The 12566-nt window shown below is 45.4% G+C and overlaps 1 protein-coding gene across 1 annotated transcript in view; it reads left to right on the top strand.

The window, feature by feature from the left end:
* The window catches only part of UTP20 (UTP20 small subunit processome component), a 399297-nt gene that overhangs the window by 364905 nt on the left and 21826 nt on the right, over positions 1–12566 (top strand). Inside the window, exon 58 of the mRNA XM_029599719.1 lies at positions 6106–6177. Coding sequence (XP_029455579.1) covers positions 6106–6177 — 72 coding nt within the window. The remainder of the gene's footprint in view (positions 1–6105; positions 6178–12566) is intronic.

The following is a 12566-nucleotide window of genomic DNA, read 5'->3' as shown; positions in this document are numbered from 1 at the left end:
AAGGACTGGTTTCAGGACGGCTGCCTTTCCGAGGACTGCCACTGAGAGTTCCCTGACGCTCTAGTAGGCCGAAACCGCCTATTTCCTCTGTAAGGGGAATGTGAGGGGAAAGAGCCTTTCTGCTTCGGCTTATCTTCAGGCAACTTATGAACCTTGTTCTCCCCTAGAAGCTTGATCATCTCCTCCAAGTCCCATCCAAAGAGCAGCTTCCCTTTGAAAGGCAAGGCTCCTGAGACTTGGATGAGACATCAGCCGACCAATTCCTCAACCAGAGGAGCCTGCGGGTTGAAACAGCTGACATCATTGCCCTGGAGGTCATCCTGATTAGATCATACAAAGCATCAGCACTATAGGCCACCACAGCTTCTAGCCTCTCTGCCTGCTGTGTCTCGGGCTCAGACAAGGACCTGTCGGCCTGCAATTGCTGCACCCATCTCAAGCCAGCCCTCAACATGAAACTTCTGGAGACAGCCGCTTGAACGCCAAGGGCAGACACCTCAAATAACTTCTTGAGGTGTGCCTCCAGCTTCCGATCCTGAAGGTCCTTCAGGGCAGCAGCACTTGCAACTGGAATAGTCGTCTTTTTGGTAACTGCCAACATGGATGCATCCACTTTTGGGACCTTCAAGAGTTCCAGCGTTTCCTCTGGCAAAGGATACAACTTATCCATGGCTCTGCTGATCTTCAGGCCTGTGTCGGAAATATCCTACTCCCTAAATACCAATGAGCTGACCGACTGGTGAAAAGGATAAGACCTTGTTGGATCCCGGAGGCCAGTCAAGACCGGGTGGTCTTCCTCCAAACTCTGTACCTCTCATGGGATCTTTATACCCAGCTACTCCAGCACCGCAGGAATTAAGGGATAACCGAACCACCTTGAGATCATCCCCTTCCACAGATGGGCTTTTGCTCAGCGCTTGACCCAGATCCTGGTCAGTGAAACCCGGATCAGATTCAGACTGGCCCTGCGCCCACAGATCCCCCATCTCTGAAGCATCAGAAGAGGTGTCCACCGCCGTAGATAGAGCTGGGGTCCCTGGGACCCACTTGACCCTCGTAGCCCCAGCAGCTCAAGAGGTGCTGGCCCTCTTCGCCGGCCTTGAATGCACTGAAGCCACCTCTAAGGCCTTTGCTTTCCTGGCTTTATAAGCCTTATGCAAAAGGAGCACAAAGTCAGAGGAAAAGGAAGAAGATGAATCGGAATCCTCCCAGGACTCGTTTCCACTTGCTGCAAGATTCCCCTCAGCCTCTTGACCTCCCCTGGAGGCCCTAACCACAGGGAACAACGGAGGAGGGAAATCCCTCTCCCCCTCCGTGGTGCGCGAGGCAGCGGAGAATGTGGACAGAATGACTGCCATTCCCGCGCTCAGCGGGAAGGGGTTGTCCACTGGCTACTTTGCTGCAGAAAGCCTCCCAGGTTCACGGCCCCCGGCCGAGGCAGTTTTCAGCTTCCCAGAGGTATGCTGTCCTCCGGAGAGACACTGGGAGCATCAGCCCTTGTGGGAGAGACGCACACGCGCATCTCCACATACAGTACAACATGGCCCATGCAATATTACAAACGTGGCACCAAGCCGCAGTCAATACAAAAAACACATCCAGAGGAATGGGAAGAAAAATAAGAGCCGTCTAACCTGCAAAGCAAGTCTCTGGGCAAGCGTATTGACCCACAGCAACCCCTTTTCTGTCTTCAGACTCTTGCCCTTTCCTTTTTTTTTTTTTTTAAACAAAACTTGAAAGCAATGAAAGAACGACAAACAGCACTTCCCTTAACAGAAGACCGGCAGCAGGCTCTGTTCCTCCTTCAGGGTGAGGGAATTGAAACCTCCAGCTTTTCACCTTGTCCGGCCAGAAGGGACTGAGCAAAGAAGGGTCCCCCAACCCCCTGCTCATCTGCCTTACAAACCAGGAGGGATGGCCCCCCTGGGAGGCAAGCCAAACTGGCATTTGAAGTTTCTCTCTTTTTTTTTTTTCAGTCTCAGACTGCAGAATTTGCACCTCTACCATCTGCTGGAGACAGAGAAATACTGAGGGGACTGCAGGTGGCACCTCGTGTTAAGTGTCATTGTCAGTAAATCTTTCTCTGTCTCCAGCAGATGGAGGGGAGGCAAAACCCAGGAGTCTGGGCTGATCTGGGTACGTACAGGAAACCAAGTTTTTTCCTTCCTTATTGCCCCCCAGACCAGTCCAGTTGCATGAGTCTTACTAAACTAGGCGGGAACCTGAAAAACCTGCTCACAACCCACTCACAAGCCTCTCCTTTTCTGGCACCCAAACATCCAGTCAGTAGTGCTTGGCAAAAGCGTGCAATGAAGACCAAGTGGCCACACTACAGATCTTGTGAGGAGAGACCAGCTGACCCTCTGCCCAAATGTTGCTTGAACCCTAGTGGAATGGGGCTCTAAGTTTGACCAGTATCTCTTGTCCCTGGAAAATGTAAGCCGATGCGGCCTCTTTAAACCATCTAGCAATAGAGGCTTTTGACATTTTCTGCCCCTTACTGGGACTACTAAACAACACAAAAAAGGTAATCCGATCTCCAAAAGCTATTTGTGACCATCAAATATCTCAGAAGAATCCTACGGACATGATCTGGCTGAAAGCCTGCTCCTGCAGCCCGAGTTTGTTGCTTCTTCCCCTGCCTAACATCCGCGGCAGATCGGTCCTCTCCCAAAGGGCCCTCCCCACTTCCCTCATACATATCGCAGAGGCTCGATGATAACAAGATCGCCCTCCAGTCCTGGCCATACAGTGCTTCCTGCACTGCCCAGACACAACTATCGTGAATCCAAACGCTGCGTGGAAACAGAAGAAAAAATAACTGTAAATAAATTCCTCACTCTCTCTGCGACGAAAATGCTCTTAAACGGGTCGGAAAAGGTTCTGCAAAAACTCCTGCTGGCCAGCCTCAGTGGCTTCGAGCCACTCCCAGCACTACCTTTCAACGCGTGTCTTTTTTATTTTTATTTTTTTCTTTTTTTCAGTTGGCTTAAAGAGACCAAACAACTAAAAGTACATCTAAACATTAGGAAAAATCATACTTCTCTGAAATAGACTTCTTCCTTGAGACAGGCCTGGAACTCCAACCAAGGGAAGGAACAGGACAGGTTATGAGAGAACCAGCTCACTAGCTGACCAACTGGGCCAAAGCTAAAGAAGAGTCACCCCTACTCCACCAGGGGAGAAATAGCTCAAAACTTGACCTTACACCCCTGGGAGAAATTTATTCAGAACACTGTCTGATCGCAGGTTAGACCTCTACCTCTACCATTATGCTGGAAACAGAGTAGACTGAGAAGACTGCAGGTGGCACAGCAGCTTAAGTACCAAGAGTGCAGTGAAGCTTTTGTTCTTTGTCTCTCTCTGCTGGTAGGAAAGAAAAACACATGCATCTGGACTGGTTTGGGGGATAAGGATCTAGATTTCTAGGTAGATGGCAACTCTGCCACAACTCTGGAAACCCTGGTCCTTGCCTTCATATTCCCCTGCATCTGACCCCCTGAGGGGTAGGTAGGTGTGTGTGGTGCACCACTCTCTTCCCTCTCCCAGCCTCTCCCCTAACTTCACACACTTCTCATTCTCTTTCTTCCTTCTAATACCTTCTCACTCACATTCTTTTCACTCAGTCCCTTCCTTTCACTTCATTCTCATGCCTCTCTCATCACCTCTCTTGCCCCCCTTATCCCTTCATTCATTGGTCACCTTCCCTTACTTGGCAGGTCTGACCAGCTCTCCTGCCACAGGTGGAGCCTGGCTTCCCTGCCAGCAGCAGTCTTCACTAGGTCCAGAAAACTGTTTCTTTACTGGCAAGGTCTGACAGCATTTCTGCTGTCACCACTGTGCGTTAAAAAAAATTCTCCCTCTGTGGGCTGGATCTGGCCACTAAAAGGAGCTTGAAAGACTGTAGTTTGAGGACCTCTGCTTTAAATACTAATCATTGTGAAAAAGTGGGAAGCCATTTTTAAATAATTTTACCTTCAGAACTACTTTTTGTTGGCGAGTGCCATACATTATTGGAAGGCTGTAAGTTTTACAATTTTACAACACTCTTTTGGGAGGATAAATTTATTATGAGGATGATATTCTTACAGTGTGTTTTTTAAAATAATTTAAATATCTAATAACTTGGCACCTGCTGTTTGATTTATGTACTAAGCTCATGTATTTGAATACTGAATGTATTTTGGCGATTTGAAATGAAAAATATATTCTTCATAGGGCTGAACCTAAACAAGTGTGTGGCCTTCGACAAAGCCAGTGTGGGCCGTCTCCAAGTACCCCCTCCCTTCCACCAGCTAACGGAGAGCAATGCTTTTATCTGCATCTGCCGCCTCTTCTGGCATCAGTCTGAACTGTGCAGGGCCCCATAGTTTTGCAGGAACCACACATTCATACCAAAGCCTGCAGATAGTTAAGAACCGCTGTCGTCCTGCCATTGGGAGGGAGAAGATCCTGCTTGAGGAGCTAGGAGAGGGGGGGATCGTGCCCAGGGCAGGAGGATCATCAAAGGGGCAATCGCCTTAATTCACCCTTCCCTAGGGACAATCCTGGATGCTAGTTAGAAATGAGAGCCTTATTTTTGGCAGTCTTTTTTTAAACTTTGGATTCTTGCACATGACCTGCAGTTTTCTTTTGTCCCTAAGTGCATAATTAGTTAAAAACCATAGGTGCCATCGTCACTTGAGGACGTGACCCTTTAGCTCTTGGGGCTTTGCCAGTGTAGTCAAATAGCAGGACATCTATCTTCTTTGCTTAATGGAGCATGTTTATGCCAGAAAAAGGCCATTCAGATTTCTGCCACATTCAGTGTAATAAGACTAAATTGTAGAATGCGGTATTAAACACAGTCTCTGTACAAGTGTGTGTAACAAAAGATCAAATCATGAGTTATGTTCCCCCATGGAAACCAAACTGGAAAGAGCAGACTTTCGCTCTTGAAGGTGCATCTCTGAACCTGGCACAGAAAGTGCTTGAATAAGGATGCACAAATTTCAGCCTCCAGATTTACTTGGAAGAGAGAGCAGGAAAGGGCAGAAAATCACATGAGAAAGCAATTATTGTTGTAAACTGCAACAAAGAGGTAAGGAGGGAAGAGATACAAAACTTAACGGAGGGAGTAATGCGAAACCACCTGCAAAGGTGCATCCTTATTAAAGTTTGTCATTTTAAGTAACTATGTTTATTAATAAACTCACCAAAAGGGAAAAGGAGTACAAAATAACCGTGGATGTGGCTTATCAGTTTGGATCCTTGTACAGTGAGTGTCAGGCCATTTATTTGACATTCTGCACTCTGGTAATTGTCTGTGTACATCTACTGATGGGGGTGAGGGGGAATGATGCCTCAGTGAAGGAAAAAAGGACCCTAGAGCCAGTACAGGAGCTAGACAAGCTTTGTAGAATTGGCTGAAAAGATTTTGTTATGGTTTAATTCCCCCTTTTTTTTCTTTTCTCATGGTTTCAATTTTGTGAAAAATCTTTATTCTGTGCTAACTTAATCCTTCAGCTCATGAGGCATTGTAGAGTAAACACTGACACACCTGTAGTGGTTAGATTAGTGTGGGATGGTAACATGGATTTTGTTCACCTGCTCAGGGTTGAGATGCTTATTTGTTCCCTTACTACTACTCTGTCATCACACATTTGATGCTGCATATTGGGGCAGAATTGCATTTATTTATTTTTTTATCACTCTGCTTCGAGAGTCGAGCCGTAGTGTAGTGTGGAGAAAGGACCAAATTTCTATAGAAAGATCCAATATGGCCACGTGTGTTAACTTGATATTCAAAAAAATATTTACCACACCTAGAGTTTACTCATTTCTTACCCAAGCACTGGATCCTGCAAATATAAACATGTATCATAGGACACCATGTAGAGATTTTTCATACAATTAAGTCAGATAAGAAACTTCAATCAGTGCCAGTGTATTGTCTCCTTGTTTGTTATGAAGTGTATAAAGTGTAAATCCAAAAGATGATTAAGATTAATATAAAGCCCAATGTACCCTAAGAAACAGAAGAGCTATTCAGACGAACCTCACTCATTTTTAGAGCAACTCTCTACTTCCCCAGGGGTTTTTCATGTGGGTCTTCTATTTCCACAGGCGAAAGAGCTTGCTTTGGCATTCTGTCATCAGTTGCAGTCCAAGTTCCTTGATCAGTCACTGGGAGAACAGGTAAAAATGTTTCTGGCTTTATTAAACTGTAGTAAACCAGGACAACACCCCAAGGGTTCAACAGCATCATATCAAGCAGGAGTAGCACTTGCAAATCTTAGTATACCAAGTGTTGTATAAGCATGTTTTCTTACCATAAACGGTGGTTGCTATAGACAGCAGGATGAATAAGCCATAACATGTGGGTGACATCAGTTGATAGCACCGAAAGGACCCTTCTCTCTAGTTCAGTACAGCTCTGGCTCTACTGAACATGAATGGGGATTCCCGCGAAGCACACACTCATGAATCTCTTCGGTTCATCTGTAACTTGACTTCAGATGGGTCATCAACTCTCTAGGAAGGTGGACAGGTATAAAATATGGATAATTCATTCCTCTGTCTACAGAAAACACCATTTACAGTAAACAAATGCACTTTTCTCTGCCAGTATAGAAGGCTGAATTAGCCATGACGTGCAGAGTCCCAAGCTCAGGGTTGCAGAGGGGGAGCATCTGGTGAAAAGGTAATATGGCTTCTCTCTGCCTGCCCGAAGCTACTGTCAAATCTGGAGAGGTTGCCTAAACAGTAGGATGTGAAGGGGTGTACAGATGACAGAGATTGAATCACCCTGTGTTGCTCCTTAATTTGCACTACAGCATCCCGGATCTTGTCACCAAAAAAGTTATTGTCCACACATGTTACATCGGCAAGCTTTTCATGAACATCCTCCCAAAGCTACTGCCCCAGAGCCAAGCCATGTAATGGGCCGCGATGGCAATTGCTGACAAACCAGCTGCAATATCAAAAGATTCATACACAGGGCAAATGACATGGTGTTAACATTCATCTGTGTCCAGGAGGACCTGGGATTAAGGTTCATTCTTCCCCTGCAGGGAAAGGATCAGAGGTCTTTGTTTCTCTATACAGTCATGCAGATATTGCACTATGTATTTATTTATTTATTTAGTAATTTTTATATACCGACATTAGAGAGGCACATCATGTCGGTTCACATATTAACCAAAGCGAGGAAAATACATTATAACAGGGTAAAGGGAAGATGACTAAAGAGAATAACTAAAGCAGAGGCAAGAAAAATAGGAATGTAAACATCGGTTAAATAGGTTCAACAACAAATAACTAAAGAGCAACTATATATATATAAATATCTATATCTAGATGTATAGCTGGTGAGCAACAATCTGAGCATTCACCATTGAGCTATGAATCACCTTCTTTCTGAAGTTGCCAAGAAATGAGATTCCTTACCCAGAGAGTTTAAAATGAGATTCCTTACTCAGAGAGTTTGAGAAAAGGCGGATCTTCTTGGCTCGTTTTAGAGCCCATTCAACTACCACTTATTGGTGGGGAAGTTTCACAACACTGTTGAACTCTGAACTTGAGATTGAGTTTCTGGGCAGCCAGGATGCAAGTGAAAGGGTTTTCCCACATGCTGAGTTGAAGGAATTGCAGGATCTTGTCAATGGAGATTGCCACCAGCTCTATGGGTGTTTCCAGGATCCTCAAAGGCCCAAACTCTTCCATTCTGGGGCTGGAGTCCTTCCATATGGTGACTCCCAATGGCTTACCTGTTTTCTGGAGGACCTTGATGTAGGCGAGGTCCTTGGGCAGGGAGGAGTGTTCGGGGGTGGATAAAATGCCGATCAAGCCTTCCTCCCTTGTATCATAAGTGGGGTGGACACTGATCCAGGATCCTGACGATAATGAAAGTGATTTTAGGTCTACCAGGTTGCACTCACCACTGGTGAGCAGGGCCTTCGGAGCGGGCATTCTAGAAGGTCCTGTCTGAAGGGCCTCCACAGGTGGGGACACCCTTATAGAACAGACAACTGAGATAAGATCAGCTGCAGCATGCCCTCCCTAGAGCTGTCTATCAGCAAAGTGAAGAAACTCTTTACCAGTTCAGTTATCTAGTCCACAGAATATGGGGTTCTTTGGGCTGGTGTTAGGGAGGGAATCTCAGATGAAGAAACCAAAATCAGTTCATCTTCCTGAGTCACTCTTAAGGGACTTGAGGAGGATTGACCTGCTGGTAAGCTGTTGGATGTGAGGGACAGGACAGAGTATCTTGGATCTGGTATATTGAGTTTGGCATCAGGAGGCCAAAAAGGGCCCTCTGGAGATCTAAAAGGCCTGGATCAGGATAAAATAGGTGGGAAGAAGGCATTCAGATTTTTCTTAGCCAGGAAGCTGGAAGGAACTTCATTGAAACTTTCCCGTCTAGAACATTGATCATTGGACACATCTGGAGAGCAGAAAAGTGAAGTAGAAGGCATAAGACATGCCAACAACGTTGTCATTAGGAACTTGGGCATTACCTCAGAGGCCCATGTTGAGGGATGAAGTTCAAGAACACGGCCTGGAGCCAGAGTGCTCTGGCGCCCGATGTTTTTTTTTTTATTTGCTTGACCCTGACATTCCAGAAGATCCTGAGGGTCCCTGGGGAGAATATAAGGATTCTTTACTGGAGCAGGAGGAAAAATGAGGTATTTCAATGTCCTGGTGGAGTTCAGCTGTATTATATGTTTTTTCTGTGCTCTTCAAGACATCCTGCTACAATGATGGCAATTGGCAGTCATGGTCAGGGCCAAGGCAGATCTGGCCACAAGGCAGGCTTGAAAGCCACTTGGGATAGTGCCTTTGCCCAGCATCATCAAACTTCCTTTTTTTTTTTTAAGTAGCTCTGAAAAGTGGTAGTGTTGGGAGTGCAGGGGTAGTGAGGCAGTGAATAGAGATGATAGAAGAACTGTAAAAAAAGCACTAAATACAAAAATCTGAGAGAGAGGGTAAACATCCATGCAGCACGCAGACACAAAAAGACTGAAGAGGTTCACAAGGCAATGCTTGAGTGGGAATCCCCGCGCAAGCTCAGTAGGGTCAAAGCTCTACTGAGAAGGGTCTGTTCAGTACTATTGGAAGACATCACTCAACAAATTATGGTTAATTCAGCCATTCTTGTCAACAGAGAAACTATTAGACATACATAGGGAGATGGTAGTTGTAAACTATAGGAGAAAGTTGCTGGGAAAAAATCACCAAAATGGCCTCAGCTTAAAGACATAGTTAAGCTCTGGAATTCATTACCAGAGGATGTGGTTACAGCATTTAGTATAACTGGGTATAAAAAAGATTTGGATAAGTTCCTAGAGGAAAAATCCATAAACTGCTATTAATTAATAAGCAATAGTTGCTTGTGATTTATTTAATGTTTGGGTATTTGCCAGGAAATTGTGACTTGGATTGGCCTTTATTGGAAACAGGATACTAGACTTGATGAACCCTTGGTCTGACCCAGTATGGCATATCTTATGTTCTTATAATTTCTCTTGGAATAATTCAGGTCATCCTGGTTCATTCTAGATAACTTTTATCTGTAAATGTGTATCACAACCCCCATTGCTCTAAAGTCCACTTGATCCTAAATGTTGAAAAAAGTTTCTAGTCTGCAGACCCAATTATAAAACACAGAACTCAGGGACATTACAGTAGGCAAAACAGGACAAAATGGAATGAAAAACGGGAAGTGTTACTGTTATATACAATAACATATTTATTTTTATTTATTTGAGGTTTTTATATACCGACATTCATCTGGGATATCACATCGGTTTACATTAAACGTTAAAAACTGCACATGCAATGCGCTTGACATATAACAAAAGAACAGGTATATATACCGGTAGAACAAATTAACGGGGTACAAGCCTAGATATATGCATGATAAATATGGGAGACAGGGAGGTTGAACGTAACGGTAACTTAAGGATTAAGGGTATTTACAATGAAAATACAATGCTATTTGAGATGAGCAAGATCTTGAAACAAGGAAGCCGAGGAACTGTGCTGGGAGTGTAGGGGGTGTATGATTTAGGTGTACGCTTGTGCGAATAACTATGTCTTTAGTTTTTTTTTTTAATGTTTTTAGGCAGTCTTCTTGGCGGAGGTCTACAGGCATTTTGTTCCATAGGGCAGGGCCAGCTAAGGAGAGAGCACGTGTGCTGGTGGAAGCCAGATTGTTGTTTCTTGGGGAGGTGGTGCGTATGGAAGCAAGATATTGGCTCCGAGATGGTTTGGTGGGTTGGTGGAATACTAGAGAGTCATTGAACCAGTTCAATTCTGGGTTGTGGAGTGCCTTGTGTATGATGGAAAGAGTTTTGTACTGGGTTCAAGATGCTATGGGTAGCCAGTGCAGTTCCTTGAACACGGGTGAAATGTGTTCGTTTCTGCGTGTGTTTGTGAGTATTCGTGCAACTGTGTTTTGCAAGATCTGCAGTGGGTGAGTGACGTTTTTAGGAAGGCCTAGGAGAAGTGAGTTACAATAATCAATTTTCAAGAATATAGTAGTTTGCAGTACTGTAAGAAAGTCAGGTTGGTGGAGTAAAGGTTTCAATTTCTTTAGGGTGTGTAATTTAAAGAAGCATTCTTTCAGGGTGGTGTTGATGAATTTCTTGAAGTTGATTTGGCTGTCTAGCATGACCCCTAGATCTCGCACTTGTTGGGAAAACGGGATAGATAGAGATTGTGGGTGATGTAGGAGGAGGTTAGAGGGCTGATTTTGTGGGGAGATAAGCATTATTTCAGTTTTTGCTTTGTTAAGGGCAAGGTGGATATTGGTGAGGAGTTGGTTGATAGCTAGAAGGGTTGATTCCCAGATGTTCACAGCTTTAGTCAGTGTGTCTGGTACTGGGATAAGAATCTGAACATCATCTGCATAGATATAGTGGGGATGTTTGAGGTCAGATAGGAGATGACAGAGAGGTAAGAGATAAATGTTGAAAAGGGTTGAAGATAGCGAGGAGCCTTGTGGGACTCCTTGGACAAGGGGTATAGGTTTGGACTCGTGGTTTCCAATTTTGACTTTGTAGTTTCGGTTACTAAGGTATGATTTAAACCAATTGTGAGCAGCTCCTGTGATCCCAATTTCATGGAGACTTTGCAGGAGGATATCATGGCTGATAGTGTCGAATGCTGATGATATATCTAAGAAGGCTAGGATATATGAATGTCCTTTATCTAGGTCTTTAATGAGTCGGTCAGATAGGGGAGGGTTTCGGTACTATGGAATTTCCGGAATCCGTATTGGGATGGGGTGAGCAGGTGTGAGTCATCTAGGTATTCTGTGAGTTGCTTATTGATTGATTTTTCCAGAATTTTTGAAATGAAGGGGAGGTTTGAGATGGGGCGATAGTTGGAAGGGTTGGTGGGGTCAAGCTTGGGTTTCTTTAGAATCGGCTTGACTATTGCTTGTTTGAGGGGGTTGGGTACCAAACTTGAGGAGATGGAGGCATTTATGATGCTGGCAATGGGCTGGGCTATTATGTTGGGTATGGAGAGTAGGTGTTTAGTGGGGATTGTGTCGGATGGGTGAGAGGATGGTCTGGATTTCTTAAGAATTGATTCAATTTCCAGGGCAGTTGTGAATTCTAAGGCGGTCAGGCCTTTGGAGGGGAGGGAGATGGGCTGGGTTGCAGGAGTTTCTTGTGGTTTTTGATTGGTTGTCGGGGAGGGAGGGAAACGTGTAAGCAGTTTGTTGACTTTGTCTTGGAAGAAAAGTGCGAGTTCCTCGCATTTTGTTTTGGCTATATCCTTGGGAATTTTCTTAGCGTGTAGCCAGGTATTTTCTTAGCGTGTAGCCAGATGGACTCAGGACCAATGGGTTATGTGCTCCCCTGCTAGCAGATGGAGACTGAGTCAGGTTTCAAAGCTGACATCACCCTAGATATACCCCTGCAGTGACCTCAGCCGTCTCCTAGCAGATGTGGATTGTGCCTTCCCTATTGGGAACACAGTACTCTTTAGAAGAAGAAATTTTACCTTTAAATTGGAGAAAGATCAAGCCCCGCTCTCCTGCAGTGATACCTAATGGTCCCTCCCCCAGTTGAGAATTCCTAAGGCGATTTCCGAGATCCCTCAGAGATGTGCCTTGGTCCGGTTGCCGGTTCCCAGCGTGGACTTTGCTGCTGAAGCTGCTGCTGAAGCAGCTGAAAGGCAGCGGGCACAGGAAACTGAGCACGGCGATGACGGCTTATGCCCTCTCTTCCCGCAGCCGGAGACCATCTCTGTACTCAGCCAGTAAGTGCTGAGCCCAGGTAAGTAAAAGAAGAACTCCTCCAATTCAGAGATGTGGAAGAGCTCCAGTAAGTCTTTCCTTTTGGTCTCTTGCTCGGTGCACCGTACCAACGACATTCCCAATCACATTGGGGCAAGGAAAGGGGGTTTCCGAGCAGGTTGAGCAGCCCTCCGATGGGCTAGGCCCCGCTTCAGGCTCGGTGAGTCACTCCATGTGGCAGGCCGCGGCGGCACAATCTTGCGCACAGTTTTGTGCGGCGCCATTTTCCCCCCATAGATTGTTGGTACATATGGTGCAGGCCGGCCCTACTGTGTGC

This window comes from Rhinatrema bivittatum, chromosome 4 (genome assembly GCF_901001135.1).
Source record: "Rhinatrema bivittatum chromosome 4, aRhiBiv1.1, whole genome shotgun sequence".
Classification (NCBI taxonomy): Eukaryota; Metazoa; Chordata; class Amphibia; order Gymnophiona; family Rhinatrematidae; genus Rhinatrema; species Rhinatrema bivittatum.
The sequence above is the reverse complement of the archived record's forward strand: the minus strand, read 5'-3'. Positions and strand labels throughout refer to the sequence as shown.